Source organism: Hevea brasiliensis, chromosome 10, assembly GCF_030052815.1.
Source record: "Hevea brasiliensis isolate MT/VB/25A 57/8 chromosome 10, ASM3005281v1, whole genome shotgun sequence".
NCBI lineage: Eukaryota > Viridiplantae > Streptophyta > Magnoliopsida > Malpighiales > Euphorbiaceae > Hevea > Hevea brasiliensis.
Genome location: NC_079502.1, coordinates 7,513,034 through 7,533,174, shown reverse-complemented (window position 1 = coordinate 7,533,174; position 20,141 = coordinate 7,513,034). Strand labels below are relative to the sequence as shown.

The window sequence follows — 20,141 nt, the reverse complement described above, 5'->3', positions numbered from 1 at the left end:
AAGGTTGATACATTTTGAGTAGTAAATATAAGAGCCTTACAAGTCATTTGTAAGAAGTAACAAAAGGACAAATGAGTATGTATTTATGTGTATATGCAAGTTTAGCTTGGTTCTTTATTGTTGGATACTCTCATTTTAAACAAGTTATGGAGTAATTTATTTCTAAAAAAATAAGGTATATATCTAGACTGTGAATTATTTATGTAGTTCATGTTATAAACATATGATTATATGGTTGACTAGTGAAACAAATATGGTGGAGATCCTAGGATTATACAAATGCCAATTAGATAAGTAGTACTATGGATAATAAGTCAACCTTTGGTTGGGTGTCCACTTTAGGTGGAGGTTTTGTTTCTTGGGCATCAAAGAAACAAACTTGCATAACTCATTCTACGATGGAATCCGAATTTATAACTTTAGCGAATGTTGGTAAAGAAGTAGAATGGCTAAGAAACTTGTTATCGGATATTAAGTTGTGGCCACAACCTGTGCTATCTATTTCTTTATATTGTGATAGTCAAATCACGATGGTTAAAGCTTATAGTAAAATATACAATTGAAAGTACATACATATAAGCTTAAGACATGAAAATGTAAGACAATTAGTCTCTAATGGTGTTATGGCCATATTTATGTTTAATCCTATAATAATCTAGCAAATCTTTTAATAAAAGGGCTCTCGAGAGTTATGATTATAAGTACATGTGCTGATTAGGATTTAGAATATTCCATTAAATTTATTAATGATGGGAACCCTACTTTATAGTATTATTACTAAATAAAGTTTAAATGGTAACAACAAGTCATTAGTAAATGTTGTAATTAAAGTACTTAATGTACTAAGTTAATGGAATGAGGATGAGTATTTATACTCTTAATGAAGTTTAAAATTATTACAAAGGAAACTTTACCTATATGAACATAGGAAGTGGTGCCGCTACAACAAAAGTGAGAATAACTTTTGTAAATGTTCATGAAAATAAGAGGTAGCACAAGGCCATATTCGTGCTAAAATTTTGGTGAACTTTTTAAGTCGAACTAATTGATTCGTGTGTGTAGTATTTCCGGTTCTATTTAATAGGAATCTAGGTTTAAGCTAAGGCCACCATGATTTCTTTAGAATTTTGAAATACTTACACTAAGGAAAAGTTTAAATCGAAAGATACTTTTCATTATGCATGAAACAATGGGATCTAACAATACAAGCTAAGTGGGGGATTGTTATAAATAACTTGTATGTTAGACAGTATAGAGAGAAAGAATTCCTATATTGTTAAAATATAAGGTAATGGTAAGAGTGAAGTATGTATATAATTATATATATAAATTCAATATATATTATTCTATTATGGCACTTGGCACGTATATGTGTGAAATAAAATAATTATCATATTGTAATTTTCGTAAATAAATTACGAACAGATGTGTTTATTAACAAGTAGATGTGTCTGTTAATAGACAGACATATCAATTCTATACAAACAGTCACAACTGTTTGTATAGGTGTCTGTTAATAAACAAACATGTCTATTCTATACAAAAAAATCATAACTGTTTATATAGGTGTCTGTTAATAAACAGACATGTCTATTCTATACAAATAGTCACAACTATTTGTATAGGTATCTTTTAATAAACAGACATATCTATTACATAAACAGTTGTATCTATTGGAGATAGACAGATGTGTCTATCTATTAAAGGTGCTATGACTTTTCATTCTTTATAAATATGGATGAGTTTTCAATCCAGATATATACTACTTCTACTTCTTCTTCTTCTTTTCTTCTAGTCTTTCTAAATTCAGTTCATATAAAGAGTTCTTAAGGGAAATCTTCAGGAGTTGCTGTCTGCAGATTTCAGGCTTTGTTGTATCCTAGAGGTATATTGCCATAACTTTGCAGCAATCTAGTGGGGGCAATTAATACCTTAAAGATAGTGATTCATCACGCCTCAAAGCCTATTCTACACCCACTGCCTCAACAAAAAATAATAAAAATAATAAAAATTATTTTTTTTCATTTTTTATTTAATTATTTTTTTTATTATTTTTAAATAAAAAAATATAAATTTCATTTTTTTTTCTCTCTCTTTTCCTCCCACCCAAACAGCGTGTAAAGGGGAGAAAGCACTAAGTTCATTCACAATTGAAACATCAATAAGCGAAAAACGTAATCATTAAAGGCTCAACGTAAACCCCAGGGGTGTGGTCGAGCGGTTGGGGCTCGTCCTCCCTTAAGCAACATCCCGGGTTCGATCCGGGCGTTGTGTATGGAGCGCTTTAAAACCTGGGGCTAGCCATCCTGCCCTTCGAGGCACCCACAAGCTGGCGTAGGGGGATTAGTCTGGGCTGAGCAAAATGTGTAAAGGCCTGGGATACCTCCTTGGGAATGCACCAAAAAAAAAAAGGCTCAACGTGCATTGCTAAAGTGCTAAGGGTTCTAAAGCCTAAGCATTGACAAGCGCCGGAATAAATTAAGGCGCAAGAAAAAAAAATAGCATTAAAAATCAAATAAATATAAATATTTTATTAAATTTTAAATAATATAAAATTAAAATAATAATAATTAATAAGAATTCGAGAATTATAATTTAATAATCTAAATAAATAAATAAAAGAACTACTAGACCACTTCTAGGCTCTAGCTATTATAATACTGCTTGATGTTTGCACGCCTTGGGCTAATTACACTTCTAGCTTGCATATTTTAATTTTAGTTTCCTTATATAATTATTTTTGGAAATATGTATTAGTAAAAACTCAAAACGTAGTCCCATTGAAGTAAAGATTGTTCACCTATTTTTTTGTAATATAGGATTGCTTATAATTACTCTTTATATAACATTCAAACTTAACTGGTGAGTAAATATATAAGGAAATCATTAACTCAAAACTAAAATATAAAAAAAATAATTATTGACTAAGTAGGATTATTTCTGTTTAGGAGTGCAATGAGAGGAGGCGACGGATTATCTAATGGTTTATCTCATTAGCTGCTACCTGGATTTAATAATAGGTCATTTCTTATGGGTTTGGGTTAAATTAAGGACGTTAAGTAGTAACACTAAGTCTCATACTGAGGAAGCTATGATTGTCATACTCAAAGAGTACTCGTTTTTTACAATTAAAAAAAAGAAGTAGGTGAGTTAGTTTCTTCTACTTCTACTAGGGCTGAGTAGAATTCGGTTCAAATCGAAAAATTGAATCGAACCGAGTCAATTCGGTTTAATTAGTTCGATTTTAAAATTAAATCGGTTTGGTTCGATTTTAAATTATAAAAATTTCGGTTATTTTGGTTCGGTTCGATTTTGAAGAAAAAAAAATCGGTTAAACCGAACCAAACCGAATAGTAATTTATATAGTCAAATCAAATTAAATCGAACCGAATCAATTTTTGAATTGATTTATTTTTATGAAAAATTTATGACTTATATTTAATCATATATATATTAATTATTTAATTTCATTGATTAATGGTTATTAGGTTCAAACCAAAGTTAAAATTAGACCAAATAACTTGAAAATCAAGTCTAAATTCAAAAATCAATAAAAAATCAAACCGATCGATTTAAATCGAATCGAATCAAAATAGAACGATTCGGTTCGATTCAGTTTTTACCCATTTTGATTCGATTCGATTTCTAAAATTTACGATTCAATTTTATAATTTAATTCAATTCGATTCGATTCGGTTCGATTTAAACTGAATGCTCACCCTTAACTTTTACTACTTTTCTTTTTTGGGGTATGGGCTACTGCTTTGGATCTCTGCTACGACACCATGGGTTAAAAAAAGGATCTATATCACTTTTATAAGATCTCTCTAGCCTCATTCCGGCACACGTGACTTTAAGTACGACGGTTCTAGTTTTGAGGCCCACAACATAAACCCCGACTTTTCAAAAATGTAACACTCGAGATTTTGAAATAATGCATCAACAGTTGTGGCATTAGCTCAATTGCTTTGGAAGTATGATTTTGATGCAGTTGTGATTTTGGTTTTATTGTGGACCTAATATGTAAGAAAGTTGAATAAGAAAAAAAAAAAGTTCATATAATTAACCTCAACTAATTTAAAATTTAAAGCTTAATTGTTGGGTTGGTTTTGGGTTTATGCTCAAGAATAAAGACTTTTTTTTTTTTTTAAACTTATGACAATGGTCGTTACACCTTTTTCATCATCGTTGCTACCATCAATTTCAACCTAATTGATCCATTGTTATCCTCTTTTAAGATGGCGTCGTTTAGGCATTTTTGCATTAAGACTAAGATTCTTTTATATTTTAGGAGTTAGGATTTTGATATCTTATGAAAACAAAAAAAAAAAACACCCAGATGAATTATTCTATAAGTGACAGACTAAAATTAAGTTTAAGTGGGATGATATCAGGTGACGTGTGGCAGTGGAGAGATTATTATATGCATTCAATGTATATGTACTTTTATGTTAGAGAGAGAGTCGTTATTTTTATATACACTGAGAGTATTTTATAGTCTTTGTAGGAGTAAGAGTTTGAGAAAGTGTTAGGTGGGTGAGTAGGGAGAGAAAATCAGGGTGAGAAGAGTGGAGTTGAAAAAATTTTTTTAAGGGGCCAGTGTTATATATAAAAATTAATTTAAAAATTCTTTACACTTGTAATTACCATATTATATATTCAAAAATTACTATAATAGAGTATAATTAAGCTATAATTTTATTTTAAGAACCAATACTATAGAAATTTGTCATATATCTGATGACAAACATGTATTTTAATATTTTACATTATCTATAATAAAAATAAAAATATGAATTATTTTTAAAGGGGTCAAAAATTAAAATAAAATGAAAAATTTTCTCCTTAAATGATATATATATATATATATATATATATATATATATATATATATATATATATATATATAAAGATAATTTATAAAAAAGATGGTATTTTTGAACAAATAAATTAATAAGATTTAGAATAAAAAATTATTAATATTTATGTGGTGTTATGATATTCAGCATTAAAAATATTTATTAGTATTTATTTTTCTTACCATCATTTTTTTAATTATAAATCTGTTCATTTGTTCATAAATATCATTTTAATTTATTATTAGAATGTGGACATAAAAATATTATAATGTGGACAATTAATTTATTTACATTTGTGTACAGTGACGTTTTTCAAAAAGGAACAATAAGAAAATAAAGGCTTTTGATAAAAAAAATATACAAAAAAAAAAAGACAAAGTCAATCTGACCCGTATCAAGTGTGCATGTATTAGCTAGTGGCAAAAGAGTCCTTTTACTGTTCTTAAAGTGTTGGCTGATTTAATATATTAGTATAATTAATACACTTTCAAAATAGAATTGCAGACCTATGAATAATTATAATATTAAGAGGTTAAATAATAATTTTAATTATTTTTTATTATCACAGAGAATAAAGTAGTACTCCCAATCCACCATCATATATCCATGGTAAGTAAAAAAGATATTTTTATTTTAAAAAAAAGATATTTTTATTTTTATTTTTATTTTTATTTTATACATATTGTACTTATTTAGAATGCCTCAACAGTCAACATCAAGATATAGTCGGACTCGGTAGCCTGTAGGCGAATACGGTGCGTCGTTACGACGATAACGAACCCCACTTTACCACTAAAAAAGTTTACAGAGTCCTCATGAAATCGACGGCTTTGTCCGGTGGCAAGAAGGACGGAAGTTGCTGGGTTTAGACCTTTCCTCTACTTGGACAACTTTCTAGACCTCACGTGTAGACTCAAAAAAAAAAAAAAAAGAAAGAAGAAGCTTTTCTTTTTTTATGTTTTCGCCAACTCACCACGATTCTTGCTTCATCCCTGGGAATTTCTTTTATTTCTTCTCTCAAGTCTAATTGATCAAACCATCCACTTTATTGATTCACCTGTAAATTCCAGGTTCTTGTTTCTTTTTTCAGCCGCCTTTGTACCTAAGCTTTTTCTGCTTCTTTAATCTTTTTATTTCCTTTTCTTGATGCTTATCTACTTATATCACGGATCCTGATCCTCTAGTTGGCCACGCTTGTCTCTGTAACATCTTCGTTTGTTTGAATTCTTTACTGGAATAACTTTTCTGGTGGTGGGTTACTGTTTAAATGATAGTCAGTTCCAAATTTTGCAATTTCTTGGTGGTTGTTCAATTTTTAGTTCTTGAAGTTCTTGTAATTCTGTTTTGCTTCTCAGAATTCTTTAATGAATCTGAGTTTTTGAGCTCTTCTAAGGGAGATGGCTTTCAGGGCCGTTCATTGTTGGACTTTGGGTGGGCTGATAGTGGCCTTCGTTGACCTTGCTGTTGCTTTTAATCTGCTATGTGGGTCAGCTTTTGCATTTGTTCCTTCAAAGTTCTTGAGTTTCTTTGGACTTTATCTGCCATGTCCCTGTAGTGGTTTTTTTGGTTACCAAAACGATGATTTGTGCTTGCACAGACTGCTTATTGATTGGCCAATAAGAAAGATTAATGCTGTTCAGGAGTTGGTGAAGAATAGGTTCCCTTTTGATTTGATTTGGTTTGGGCATGAATCCTGCAATTTCCATGTGGAAGGGTGTAGAAAATGTGGAAATGGGGTTATTGAATTGGAGGGAGAAGCGTGTTCTAGTTTGCTTTCAGGTCCAAGATTACAAAGTTCTGTTGATAGGGAAAGTGGGTATGATGCTAAGGGTAAGAAGATTACCAACCAGAAACATAAGTATGGGATCCGGCGGCGTAGAAGAGCTGCTGTTGGATATGGAAAACTCTGTCCTGCTTTGTCTTCTAATGGCACACATTTGGTTGGTATAGATGTTCCCGGCCCTCTTTATGATGGCAGTGGAATGAGAAGCAAAATTAGCGAAGACTTGGATCCTGGAAGCGGAATAGAAGATGGTTTCCTAGGTGAGAAACATATGCACTTTATATATATATTTTTATCTCATTTGCAGAAATGGTGGTTGTTTATTTCTTCCATAATTAAATGAATGCCATGTTTAATTTGTTTGTTGGTGATTCATGCTATATGTTTTCAATATTAACTAACAGATTGGAATGAGAACATTATCTTGAGGAAATTCTGAATGGGATTACGATATCAGTTCCAAATTGTATTCTTTTGCAACTTGAACTCATTGTTTCATATTTTATCAATTATGGCACCAAAATGCAAACTGACCATTGGTAATACTGGTTTAGGTAATCGAGATGTTCCAAATGGCATTGACTTCAGTGAAAGAATAAGGCATAGGTTTGAATTGGATGGATCCTATGGGAAGGGTAAAGCCATCAAAAGGGATCAATTATCTGTTGAAAAATTTACCTGTGATTCTGAAGACAAGTTGTGCAGTGCTGGAAATGATGCAAATGTGATCCAAGTGCTGGAACAAGCACTTGAAGAAGAGAAAGCTGCCCGTGCAGTTCTTTACCAAGAGTTGGAGAAAGAGAGGGCTGCTGCTGCAACTGCAGCTGATGAAGCCATGGCAATGATATTGCGGTTGCAAGAGGATAAGGCATCAATTGAAATGGAAGCGAGGCAGTATCGCCGGGTGATAGAAGAAAAATGTGCTTATGATGAAGAAGAGATGAACATTCTGAAAGAGATCCTTGTCAGGAAGGAGAGGGAGATTCATTTTCTTGAGAAGGAAGTTGAAGCTTATGAGCAGATGAACTTTGTGGGAAATGATCTGGTGGAAGGTGATTCAAGCTATAAAATAAATAAAAAAGAACAGACAATTTCGCTTTCCATTGATTCAAAAGAGAATCCCCTTCCAGTGCCACAGAAGATTGAGAATAGTGAATCCATTAGTGAAAATGAAGTGGCAACTAATGCAAGATGGTCTTCAAATCATGAACATGTACGCACACCTGCCTTGGGGAAAGAAATGATGCCAAAGCACAACGAGTTAGCTTCTGACTTTTCCACTTCACAAGGATTGGTGCAGAAAACTCCAAGTGTAGCAGGGACAGAAAAAACAAAAAGGGATATTGACATGATATCACCAGGAATGAAGGCACCCCAAATTAGTGGCAGCACTGGAGAGGAGCCAGAGAAAAATGGGGAACATTGGAATCAAGCTGGATGCAACATGCATGGTTCCATGCTTGACACAGAATCAACAGTTTATGATGTTCATGTTATTGATGATAAAACAGTACACTGGAAGGAGAATGGTAGAAAAGAGAGTGGACCATTGAGTACTGCCACTTCAGATTCTGGGGTTCAGAATAGTCAATTTTTGAGTGATTGTCAAACTATGAGCATGGCAGAAATTGAGCCCAAAGTTCATGGAAACTCTTCCAATATGCATGGCAAGTTACTATTTTCGGGTAGTTCAATGTGCAGAACCCATAGTATGGACTTGCAGAAGCATTCTCCACCTGCAGTTGATGGTGAAAGGTTGAAAATTGACAATGAGGTTGAATGGCTTAGAGAAAGGCTGAGAATAGTGCAAGAGGAAAAAGAGAAGTTGACTTTCTCTGCAGAGCACAGAGAAAGGGTAAATGCACAATTGAGACTTGTGGAAGATATAGTGAGCCAGCTTCGAGAGATTCAGTTGCTGAGAAAGCCTGTAAGGCAGGCTTCTTTACCACCATCATCTTCTAAGGTGTGTTACCAGAGTCTTACTTTACTGATATTTGTGGGTTTTTCCCCTATTCGCCTTTTCTAATTTCCTGACACTACAGTATCTGGTTTTTTCTTATGTGACCAGTACACTGAAATGAGTATTGATTATAATTTTCAAAAAACTAATCCCAGAAAAAGAAAATGTGATGTCACCAATGACAGATGTAGAATTTAGACTTTAAAGGCAAAGGCATATTTACTTCTAGAAAACCAAAGCAAAACTTTAATTGATTCTTATGAATTTAGCCTAATGAAAAAAGTAAAAACCAAATGGGCTAGGAAAGGTAAAACAATTAGAAGTCAAGAAAAGGATTGAAGAGAAGGCCTCTGACTCTAAAATCCAGCAGTTGGAGAGATAAACTTATCCCACTTGACTGGTAGACCCCTAAAAAAATGCAGAGGATCCATTGCCACATCCCTCATAGGCACTTGATGAACAGTTCACCTCCTCTGTAATGAAATTCTGTGCCCATCTAACAAGAAATGAAGCTTGCTGCACCAGCTTCACTGACCTCTTTATTCGGTTCTATATATTAAGATACAACAGGAGCATTGTTGAAGCTTTATTTGAAGATAGGCCAATCTCAGCAAGTTAAACTCTGCTCAAATATTAACAATCAGAGGAATTGACAAACAGTAATATTCTAATATCTCTGAGTAGAATGATTATTTGAGTCTCTGAATTTTTTTTTTTTTTGGCTTCTTGATTCCATTTATTTTCTGCTTGGAATCTGAAATAAAGAGCAAGATTAATTTAGATTAACAAATTTGATTTCATTCATTTTGGTGTGGTTCTTATTGCTATCGGTTATGTTAACACATGATTGCAGTTGAGAAGATGTTAAAATTCTGATTTCAGTTGAATTCTGGCTTCACCCTCATTTATATTCAACTGTCTGTGAAGTTGAATTCTGATTTTAGATTCTGGAGATCGATTCTAACATGTTAATTCCTGTAAATTGCAATCATGCATACAAGCTACAGCATCTTTCTGCTATAGAAGATCATTATTTTTCATGAACTTTTCCAATTATAACCAAATGCTGTCTGCTTTCAGGAGAACGTGAAAAAAAGACATTGCCGGAGTGTGTCATGGGAAGATTCTGAAAATGCTTAAATCAAGCACTGGAATCAGCAGAATAGAGAAGATTTAGGTTTGCCTCAAGTTTTTTTTTTTTATATATTTTTTTATAGAAGCTTGGAACCTGTGCATGTAAATCCTTTAAGTGGCATCAGTCGACCTTCTGAACTATACATTAGTATTATTGTTTAATATTGTAGATAAAGAATCTTGTTTTTTAAGTTTTGAAATGAATTAAAATTGTTTTAAAGCTGTACCTGAATCAAAATTTCTCTTGCAAGCTTTAGCTCGATAATACTTCAGCACTGTAAGATCCCAAGTTTGAGTCCAAATGAATAATAAAAAATATATATCTTTCCTTGCGTCACGACAGCTTTTCTAGTCCATTCTGAAAATTGAAAAATGAATCTTCCAGGAGCCCTGAAAGTTTAGATTTTAAACCCTGATGCTGATTAGTCTTCGATGGATGCACCATAACATAAATGCCTGTTTAACCTAATCACAAGAAGAGTTAAAGGGTATACATCACTGAAGTTGAAGAGTCCAGAATTTGATGAATAGGGATAATATTTGCTTGTTTGGCATTTCAGGGCAATGTTTGTTGTCATAAAGAAGCTTGTTTTCTATGATAATGATGAAGAATATAAACCAAAAACAATCATTATAAATGACTGAATTAAGTTTCACCACTTAAAATAATCAAACATTATAATGATGATGATGATTTGATACCAATTGATTCGAGGGATAATTTTTTACTTTCACATTACAAGTATAAACTGTGATGTAATTATGTTAAAGATGATGATTTTGATGGAAGGTACCAACCTTAATTCTCTAATAATTCACTACCGCGTGCTGTGTTGAGCTACTCGTAGTCTTTGCATTTTCGAATTTGCTTCTTTGAATTTGTGCAGCACCAAATGTCATTGGTCGAGTATCTTCAAAAAGCTATCATTAAAGGGCTTGTAGATACATTCTTCGCCGTTCATTTTCTTGTTTAAAATTTACACATTTTAATAAGATTATTAAAATTAAAAAAATGGCCTCTCCCCTCCTTAAAAAAATTTATTAAAGTATTTTAAATATTAAAAAAATATAAAAAATATTTTTCCAAAAAATAACAAATAAAACCTCAATGAGAATTATTTTTTCAAAAAGATATATTATAATAAAAATATTTTCTATAATTATTTTAATTTTAATTATTTTATTTATATTTTGTACTTTTTAATTTTAGATTAGATTTTAATAATTCGTAGTTATTGATAAAAGTAAGATTTACTTTAAAAAAATAAAATTACCATAAATATTTACTATAATAAATTACTAAGCATCAATTTATGGAATAATTTGAAATTTACTTTTAATTTTTTAATTTTAATAACTAATCTAAGGAATTTAATATATATGATATTTATTCAAAATAAGTATTCATTAATTAAAATTATTGCTAATTAAAATTTAATCTCGAAATATTAATTTTAATTGTTTAATTTTGGATTATTTGAGCAAGAAAAATGTACAAGGATTATTATGACGTGGCATTATTTAAGTGGCCTATTACGTGGTTGTTTGTTGTGCAATGCGTAGCGTAAACACAAGAGCACCTAAAAACCTCGGTGCTCCGTTGACAAAGGGCAATACGTCCCCACCGGCACACGAAGCAAAAAAAATAGGACAAATTACTATTTAATTTTTATGTTTTAATTAAATTAATTATTTAATTTTTATATTTTTAAAAATATATTATTTTTATTTTTATTAAATTATTTAATTTTTATTTAATTTTTTTATTATTAAATATAAAAATTAAACTACTATTTAATTTCTTTATTTTATTAAAATTAATAAATTAATTAATTTATATATTTTTAAAAAATATATTAATTAATTTTTATAATTTATTATGTTAATTATTAATATAATAATTATTTTTTATACTTACTACCTAGATTCTCTTTCCTTATTTATCTCTTATTTTTTATTATTTTCTTTTTTTTTATATTTTATCTCCTATGTTACCATATTCTTTTTTTTTTTTATTTTCTATTCATTTTCATCTACCAATGAAAAGTAATATAAATTTTTTACATAAATAAAATTAATTAATTTACTTAAATTTCTAAGTAATAGAAGTAAATTATCTTTTAATAAAAAAATATAAAAAATAATTTTAAAAATTAAAAAATATAAATTTAATTTTAATTTTTATATAATAAAATTTTTATTTTATCAAGAATATATTTTTTTAAAATATGATATTTTTAAAGTATGTGAATTAATTAATAAATTTTATTAAAAAAATAAAATAATAATATTTTTTAAATATAAAATTAATTAATTAATTTTTTTAAAATAAAGAAATTAAATATTAATTTGAATAACATTAATAATAAAAAATTTAATAGAGTGATTAAATAATTTAATAAAAAAATATAAAAATAAATAATATATTTTTAAAATATAAAATTTAAATAATTAATTTTAATAAAATATAAAAATTAAATAATAATTTTTTCTAAAACTTATATTACGTAAAAGAACTGGAAGCGCCAAAAAAAAAAAAAAAAACAGCCGGCGTTGCCGTAAAAAAAAAAAGACTAACGTTTCACGCGACGTCTCCGTGCCTTACCTCCGAATGGAAGCGCTCTTCTTCAGTCTTGATAACGACACGCCTCTCGCTCTCGTTACCCGAAAGCAACCACTGCAGCTGTGTCCCTGAGCTCCCGTATCTGTTGGTTGCAAATATTCTATTCTATTGTAGAGAGAGAAAGAAACAAAAGAGTTTTATCAAATCTAGACAGAGAAAAAGCATACAGCATCAATAGCCGAAGAAAAAAAAAAAACCTCCGTAAACTCAAAGCAATTTCATTCGAGAGAGAGAGAGAGAGAGAGAGAGGAACATGCATTTTTTATATATGTATGTATAGAAACAAAATTTCTGAATCCTAAATCGTCGTGAATGCCATTTTTTATTTGAGAAGGTATTTGATTCGATTGAAGGAGTTGTTAATAACGCCATCGAAGAATACTCTGAATCTGATTTGTTACGCCAATTCATTTCTCTTATTATTTTTTTTTGGATTTTTTTGTGAATTTCGTTCGTGTTTTGGAGCAATTTTTTCAATGGAGAGTCTCGCAGATCGGAGAGATCTGTTTGGTGTTTATGGATTTACTGTTTTATAAATCTCTGAGATTTTTGTATCATTGTTTGATCCAGATTTGACCTGAATTGCAGCTATATTGGACGTAAACGAGAATGCCAGGTAAAAGTTCATGTGTTTGCTATGGGAAGCCTTATCTAAGCGAAATGTGACTTGCGCGTCTGTGTAAACTGTAAAGTGTTTGATATGATTGTAGGGGAGGCGATTTCAATTCAGGAGAATGAAAGGGCTAAAGTTGTGAATGTGGAGACTTCTGAAGAAGAGAAACGAAGAACTAGAAGCAGATCTCTGAAGAGAAAGGCAATGAGTGCATCTACGAGGCTTACTCACAGCCTCAAGAAGCGCGGGAAGCGGGTGGCCGATTGCCGATATGCCGCGATTTCGATTAATGATGTTCGAGACGCGAATGAGGAAGCGGCTGTGAACGCGTTTCGCCAGGCATTGATTGCAAAAGACCTGCTTCCTCCTCGCTATGACGATTACCACACTTTATTGAGGTAATTCAACTGTTTCTGTGATAGCCATACTTAGCTAATACATCATTTGATATGCAAATTTCAATGATTTCTGATAAATCACATCATTTGTTTACTGGAAGCAACATTGTGAGATGGATGGTATTCTATTGGTATCTGAATGTCAAAGTACTGACGCTGAAGTGGTCAATTTGGGACTGGTGCACTAAATTTTGCAAGATTAGTTACAACTTGTTTATTCAATGGATGGTATAGGTGCAGGACTGAAAATATTATACTTAGAATAGACTTTTGAGAATATATTGAGATTGCCAGAAATCCAGTTTTGTAGGAGATTTGGCAACAAGGTTTGGGATATTTCTGAATTAAAACAATTAATTAATTAATTATACAATAATGCATGGATGTGCTGAAGTTGGAATATAATGCACAACATTTATATGTTTGGATGCTGCCTGACTGTGCCTTTGGTGTATACTGTCAAAATTCCAAGAATCAGCCTTCTTTCTTCTAGTGCTGCCATTAATCAAGTGGCTTTTATTGTCTCAAGCAATTTCAAAACCATAGGATAATTCTGTTATAACTATTTCTCTCTACATTTTTCATCTTTAGAAAATTATAATTCTACTAAATTGCAGAGAACTGAGTTTCCTTTATTGCAGGTTTCTAAAGGCTCGAAAGTTTGACCTTGATAAAACTCTCTTGATGTGGTCAGAAATGCTTACCTGGAGGAAAGAGCAGGGAATAGATTCTATCTTACAGGTAAAAATATTATTGTAGTATCATTTTCTTACCTTTGATAAGAATCATTTGTTATTGAAATAAGTAAATGGTTAGACAATTGTCTGATGCATGAGACCGAGGTGAAGAATGACATTAGTTATAAGGTGCTTGGATTCTTGGTTGAATTAAACTCAATGATAGTTGCTGCTGAAAGTTTTATGCTACCATACCTTTCAGTTTACTAATTTTTCATTTTACAACTTTCTAACTGATGGTATGGCATGCTGTTGCTTGCATAGGACTTTATATATGATGAATATGAAGAAGTTCAGCGATATTATCCTCATGGTTATCATGGTGTAGACAAAGAGGGCCGACCTGTTTATATAGAAAGACTTGGCAAAATTGAACCTAGCAAGCTAATGAGTGTCACCACAGTGGATCGGTTTTTAAAATATCATGTTCAGGGATTTGAGAAGACTTTTGCTGAGAAATTTCCTGCATGTTCTATTGCAGCTAAGAGGCATATAGATTCTACAATAACAATATTGGATGTGCATGGCCTGGTAATTTGAGAGCCCGCAATTGTATTTATTGCAATTCCACTTATTAAATGGATTTCCACTAGGCTGTTTTTCTTGACTTTTTACTGGTTATGCAGAATTGGATGAGTTTTGGAAAGGTTGCACATGATCTAGTTATGCGTATGCAGAAAATTGATGGTGACAACTATCCTGAGGTGGTTTAATTATTAAAATGAAATAAGTAGGAAGATTGCCTGAGTTACTGGTGTATTCATTTGGTGAACACTTACGAATTTGCCCTTTCTTAACAGACATTACATCATATGTTCATTGTAAATGCTGGTAGTGGATTCAAACTGCTATGGAACACGGCAAAAGGCTTTCTTGACCCAAGGACTACAGCAAAGATAAATGTATGGGGCCTTGGGTATTTATTTTCTTTAGCTATGCAAAATGATCTTAACTAATACCAAATCATTCTGATGTGGTGCCACAGGTTTTAGGCAATAAATTCCAAAATAAATTGTTAGAAGTTATAGACTCAAGGTTGGTATTTTTCTTTTCTCTGTTGGTGTAATATCAAATATTTGATTACATCTGGAATATTTTCTAACTCACGCTACAAACTTGTTTTGCCATTTTCTTGCAAAACAGCCAATTGCCAGAATTCCTTGGAGGATCCTGTTCATGCTCTAATGAAGGTGGTTGTCTTAGATCTGACAAGGGGCCCTGGAATGATCCAGAAATAATGAAAGTATGAACCTTGTCGATGTCAAGCAAAAATTGAACTTATTCAGTTGGCAGCACTGAAATGAACTTGTTCAGTTGGCAGCACTGACCATTAGTAAATTTTAATGATTGAAAATTGTACACTTCAAATTTTGCACCAATATTATGCATGTTGACATGCCTGGAAACTCAAGGAATTGACTTTACTTGCAGCTGGTACATGCTGGAGAAGCAATGTACTTGAGGAAAATGAAGAGTTTCTCCGATGAAGATGATTTAGAAATCAAGGAATTTCCCTCTAAGGTAAGTTGTAGGAAATTATTCATTTTAATCATCATATACCATCTTCTGCATGTGTAGAGGTACATGATGCTTCTTGATGCAGGTTTCTAGAAGTGAAATATCTTCTGCTAATTTAGGCTTAGATATAAAACCAAATAGATCAAGCTTCATTCAACAAATGCCACTTTCTGAGAAAGTAAGTTTCTAAAGTTTGGTTTCTGGGTTTCTCAATTCTTTTAATGCTAATTGTTATAGGAATTTTGGATCAAAATCTTCTGTTGTTATTATCCAACCAGGTAGGTCATTAATAAACTTGAGGCTAGTTTCTCCTAAATTGGAACAGATCATACTTAAAATTCTATTAAATTCCATTTATAGAACTTGGATCATTTGGTTTTGTAATTGAATTTACATTTTTTTAAATAATTCACCCAAATTGATTGAATTTTGTTGTTTGAATATATCTAAGTTGCCATATTATCCCTTCACCACGCAATCCAATTTGGTCCCTCCCCTAAGCAATCGAGAGAGAGAGAGAGAGAGAGAGAGAGAGAGAGGACCTTATTCTGGTGCTTATCCGATCAAATGTTATCACATTTTAAACTGTATAAGTTCTTAAATTTTCCCCTTGTCAATTGAATTTTGCAACCAAAAAGGTTCAAGCACGAGAATTTGGTGAAACAAAATTCAGCCAAGTCAAGATTCCCATTTTAGTAGAAACAGATGTCAAAGTAGTTTTTGTAGCAGAAGCCCATGACCAGCGAAATGCTAAGGAAAATAGATGAAAGAAAGAATGTAGGACGCACTCAAGGAAAAGTTAACTTGGACCTGTTTCTAAACATCAATTAATCTAGACTGAAAGATGATCTATGATTACATTCAATGTATCAATCCCTTGAACTAACTGCTTTTGAAATTTTCTTCTTGGGCAAAAGTTTAATTACTTTCATTTATGTAAGTGCTGGTGTTATGGAAGGTGGAATGTTAGTCATGTACTTAGTAAAATCTAATAATCTATGCAAGTAAAACATTTTGATTTTTGAAGTGATTTGGCAGTTTAAAGGAAATCCAAAGGATTTTTTTTTTGGTGAAATTATCGCAAATTTTGAAGAATTTAAAATTTAATGTTTATTAGAGAATGCATAAATAGGTTATGATGCCTTTTATGTGTTGATTGGTACTGTTTAATTTTTCGTTCATTTGAGTTGGTTTTGAATTTGTTTTAATTTCAATCTAAATTTGTTTGAAAAAATATGGTTTGATTTACAGTTAAATGATGGGACATGCTACACCTTTAGATGTGTTAATATCTTGAGCATACCATTTTTCAGTTCAGTATTGAGCCATCATTTCAGTGTATAACTGTAACATTTGCTGTGCTTCCATATTATTATAGGGAAGGATGGGTGATCCTGCTTCTGTCTGCAGCCTGGTTGAACGCATAGCAGCAGGAGTTGAAGATTTTAGTTCAACGAGTAGGTGAACTGACAATGTTCTTTTTAATTAAACCTGCCTCAAAATTTGTTGGTCTACACTCCACATTAAATGATGAAATCACGATAAGCTCTTTCATGTTCTTGTTGGTTGTCCAGCCTCAGACCTGGTTTTCAGCTTAGTATAATCGTAGTTATAGTTTGCCTTTGCCATGGCCATATGTAGGGCAACTAGCATCCTGGCTTCAGTTGAACATATAAACCTATAGTTCTTTTCTTTTGCGTGCTTTATGCCTGGTTGTGTCTGAACTTCTAACTTTCTATGCTTATCCAAGTTTTCAGTTGGTTCTATCATTTGAAGTTTTCCTCCATTAGTAGAAAGAAAAATTGAATTCAGTGCTGGATTGCCCTCTATCTATATGCATGTGATGTATGTTAGACAATAAGTTTTGCTGACATCTAGAGGTGGCATGGGCCTCAGAAATGGCTAAATAACTAAATTACACTGTAAGCTTAATCAAATTGACAGTACTGATGGTGCTTAAGACTGTTTTGTATTTCATATGACATAGAACAATCAGTCCAGAAGATTTTGAATTAGTTCTTGTGCAAGAATTGCCTGGTTTTATTTTGAGTCAGATTGAGAATTGAGCTTTGACAGGCACTTATCATATTTGGATTAAATTGTTGAAGCTGTTTTCCCATTATTGCTTGTTATCATGGCTAATACAGAAAGATTTCATTTCTCTTTTTCTCGCAGTGAAAAAGATAAAACATTTGGTTTTAATTTTTACATATCCCTTCTGCAAACAAGCATTTTCGATATTCATGATCTGTTCTCTTCTGACAGATGATTTGACCAATAATGTCACCACAACAATGGTGCAGAAGAAGTTCATTACCCATATAACAAGTTTTGTTCACTTCATGCTCAAATTTTTAGCATGGATATATCTTCTCCTGCCAGCGCTGGGGAGAATTTTTGCAGCCCGACGTGCAGACAGACAATTATCTAACCAATACAACCCACTATTGGCAGATTCAAGTTCTCAAGAGCAACACATTCCGCAGGAAATTAAAGAGAACTCACTCCATCCATGCTGGCAGAGGCTGAAAAATTTAGAAACAATGGTAAATGAGCTGGTTAACAAACCTACCAAAATTCCTCCTGAGAAAGAGTACATGCTTCTTGAATCATTGAGTCGGATTAAATCTATTGAACATGATCTACAGAAGACAAAGAAAGTAAGACATCTGATATCTTTATTTTCCCCAAACATGGGATCATTCTGAAGCTTATAGCACTTACAGAATTCATTACTTTTGTCTAGATTGTTTATTTTTGGATGTTGAAACTAAACTTTTATTTTGCAGGCTCTGCTTGCAACTGCATCAAAACAGATGGAGCTTGCCGAGTCACTGGAAAATCTTAAAGAGAGCACCTTAGCTGTAAGTTCCTAAAATTCGTTTTAGGTGGGCTGTTCATTCAACATAAGCTGGAATTTAGCATTCTTTACAAATGTTGGTAGATACAGCAGGGAATTAAAATTTCAGGTTTTTGGGTTTTCTGCAGCTGAGCATAAATAACTGTGGGAAAATTAAGCATGTGATACAGTAACTAAAGCCTGAACATACTTATAGTAGTCATATGGGCATCAATTCATAATTTTGGCAAAATAAAAATAAAAGTGAAAAACAGATGTATCAAATGCTGTTGTAGAATTTGAGCGATGACCACTGATATTCTGAAATTATAAAATCTAATGTCACATTGGATGAGTTATAAGAATTTTTTATCACAGGTGGTTCCCTAGATTGTTGGCACACTAGATATAAATTTTTTTGGTAGTTTCATTTCATTTAGAATGTCTAAATGCAAACTATACTTTTTGCTTATTAAACAGTGGCCCACATTTAATTCTTGTGACTTACGCCTGTGCAAGTTTATACGGAATGCATTTATTATTGGATTGGTTGCTTTCTATACAAGACAATATGCGAATGCCGATTATTCAGGACTTTGCCAATTGCAGGGAGTGAATTCTTGTTGGCGAAGAAAATTCAAAACTTTTCCCCCAGAAAGATGAGATGCATTCTTTGAAACATAAGTTTGTTGATGTTGTTATTGTGCAATGCTTTGTGCTTCTCCAGAATTCAGTCATTACCACATATGAATTAGCTCAAGCAAATAGGGATTAGCCATTCTAGGTAGCACTTTCATTTGACGCTGGATCATTTATTCTTACCATTTGCAATCTGAGAAGCATGATATCATTTATTTTTCTTTTTCCCTGCAGGTTATTAGCCAGAATGCCTCCCGCTTCACCTGGCCATGGATTTCAAGATATTTCAGATAAGCATGGAAGTGAGATGACACGTACCATATTGTTCATTATTCTGTACATAGCAATAATATTCAAAACCAAATTCTCATTTCAGAAAAGGGCTTCACTACAAAATTTTTTGAACCAAGGCAATTTTAAAGCACAGTCCATTGTTTCATCATAAATTTATGCAAGAGCCATTGATATCTGTAAGTCTATTTGTCATGCTAATTATTTAGGCTCTTGTTGCAGTGAATTGGGTCGCAATTTTTATTTTTTTAAACGTATTTCAACTGTGGAGACCGTTGGGATATAGCCATAAGCCTACCTTTTATTCTCCATCTGGTCTTGCTTCTTGAAAACGTTATGGAGAATTGATTGTTCTAAGTAGGGAGGCTACAGGTAAAAATTACTCTATTTAAATTTCATTAATACTATTAATATTTAAACTTGTCTTAAATTCAATAAAATTTATTTTTAACTATTCGAACTCATATAAATATTTGAATTCGTTTAATTTTATATATTTTAATTAATAATTCACATAAAATTTTTTTATTAATAATTTATATTTTAAAAATTTAATAATTTCATAAAATATTTAAATTTTATTTATTTAAAATATAATATATAAAAATGTATATATATTAATATAAAAATCTATTTCTTATAGGAAAAAAATTACTATTTAATTCTTAGATTTTAACCAAATTAACTATTGAAAAATATATTATTTAATTCATGTATTTTGCTTTTATTAAATTTCATCCGTCAATT

General features: G+C 31.7%; 2 protein-coding genes across 4 annotated transcripts; both read left to right on the top strand.

Moving 5' to 3' along the window:
* The first annotated feature begins 5,609 nt into the window (after nucleotides 1-5,609).
* LOC110666034 (myosin-binding protein 7) lies at nucleotides 5,610-9,956 on the top strand. The gene is made up of 3 exons (XM_058129113.1): nucleotides 5,610-6,902; nucleotides 7,197-8,605; nucleotides 9,683-9,956. Exons 1-3 carry the CDS (start codon nucleotides 6,257-6,259, stop codon nucleotides 9,740-9,742), a joined length of 2,115 nt encoding a protein of 704 aa, XP_057985096.1. The 5' UTR covers nucleotides 5,610-6,256; the 3' UTR covers nucleotides 9,743-9,956.
* A 2,333-nt stretch (nucleotides 9,957-12,289) lies between these two features.
* On the top strand, nucleotides 12,290-19,620 carry LOC110666035 (phosphatidylinositol/phosphatidylcholine transfer protein SFH9). 3 transcript variants are annotated; one of them, XM_058129111.1, is made up of 15 exons: nucleotides 12,291-12,693; nucleotides 12,930-12,975; nucleotides 13,070-13,370; nucleotides 14,012-14,111; nucleotides 14,372-14,638; nucleotides 14,734-14,811; nucleotides 14,908-15,009; nucleotides 15,093-15,142; nucleotides 15,251-15,350; nucleotides 15,539-15,628; nucleotides 15,711-15,803; nucleotides 17,004-17,082; nucleotides 17,891-18,285; nucleotides 18,415-18,489; nucleotides 19,338-19,620. In XM_058129111.1, exons 2-15 carry the CDS (start codon nucleotides 12,969-12,971, stop codon nucleotides 19,395-19,397), a joined length of 1,797 nt encoding a protein of 598 aa, XP_057985094.1. In that variant the 5' UTR covers nucleotides 12,291-12,693; nucleotides 12,930-12,968; the 3' UTR covers nucleotides 19,398-19,620. The 3 variants fall into 3 exon arrangements, 2 of the variants coding, with proteins under 2 accessions (XP_057985095.1, XP_057985094.1); XM_058129112.1 differs by lacking the exon at nucleotides 15,711-15,803 and having other exon boundaries at nucleotides 12,290-12,693; XR_009140676.1 differs by lacking the exons at nucleotides 12,291-12,693; nucleotides 12,930-12,975 and adding an exon at nucleotides 19,074-19,248 and having other exon boundaries at nucleotides 13,060-13,370.
* The last annotated feature ends 521 nt before the right edge of the window (nucleotides 19,621-20,141 follow it).

What these genes read in the sequence shown, in the direction of transcription:
- LOC110666034 (XM_058129113.1), top strand. Translation starts at nt 6,257, where the DNA reads ATGGCTTTCAGGGCCGTTCATTGTTGGACTTTGGGTGGGCTGATAGTG. An exon ending in AATAGAAGATGGTTTCCTAG is followed by an intron (nt 6,903 to 7,196) that starts GTGAGAAACATA and finishes ATACTGGTTTAG; the next exon opens with GTAATCGAGATGTTCCAAAT. An exon ending in TACCACCATCATCTTCTAAG is followed by an intron (nt 8,606 to 9,682) that starts GTGTGTTACCAG and finishes GTCTGCTTTCAG; the next exon opens with GAGAACGTGAAAAAAAGACA.
- LOC110666035 (XM_058129111.1), top strand. An exon ending in TATTGGATGTGCATGGCCTG is followed by an intron (nt 14,639 to 14,733) that starts GTAATTTGAGAG and finishes CTGGTTATGCAG; the next exon opens with AATTGGATGAGTTTTGGAAA. An exon ending in ATGATCCAGAAATAATGAAA is followed by an intron (nt 15,351 to 15,538) that starts GTATGAACCTTG and finishes CTTTACTTGCAG; the next exon opens with CTGGTACATGCTGGAGAAGC.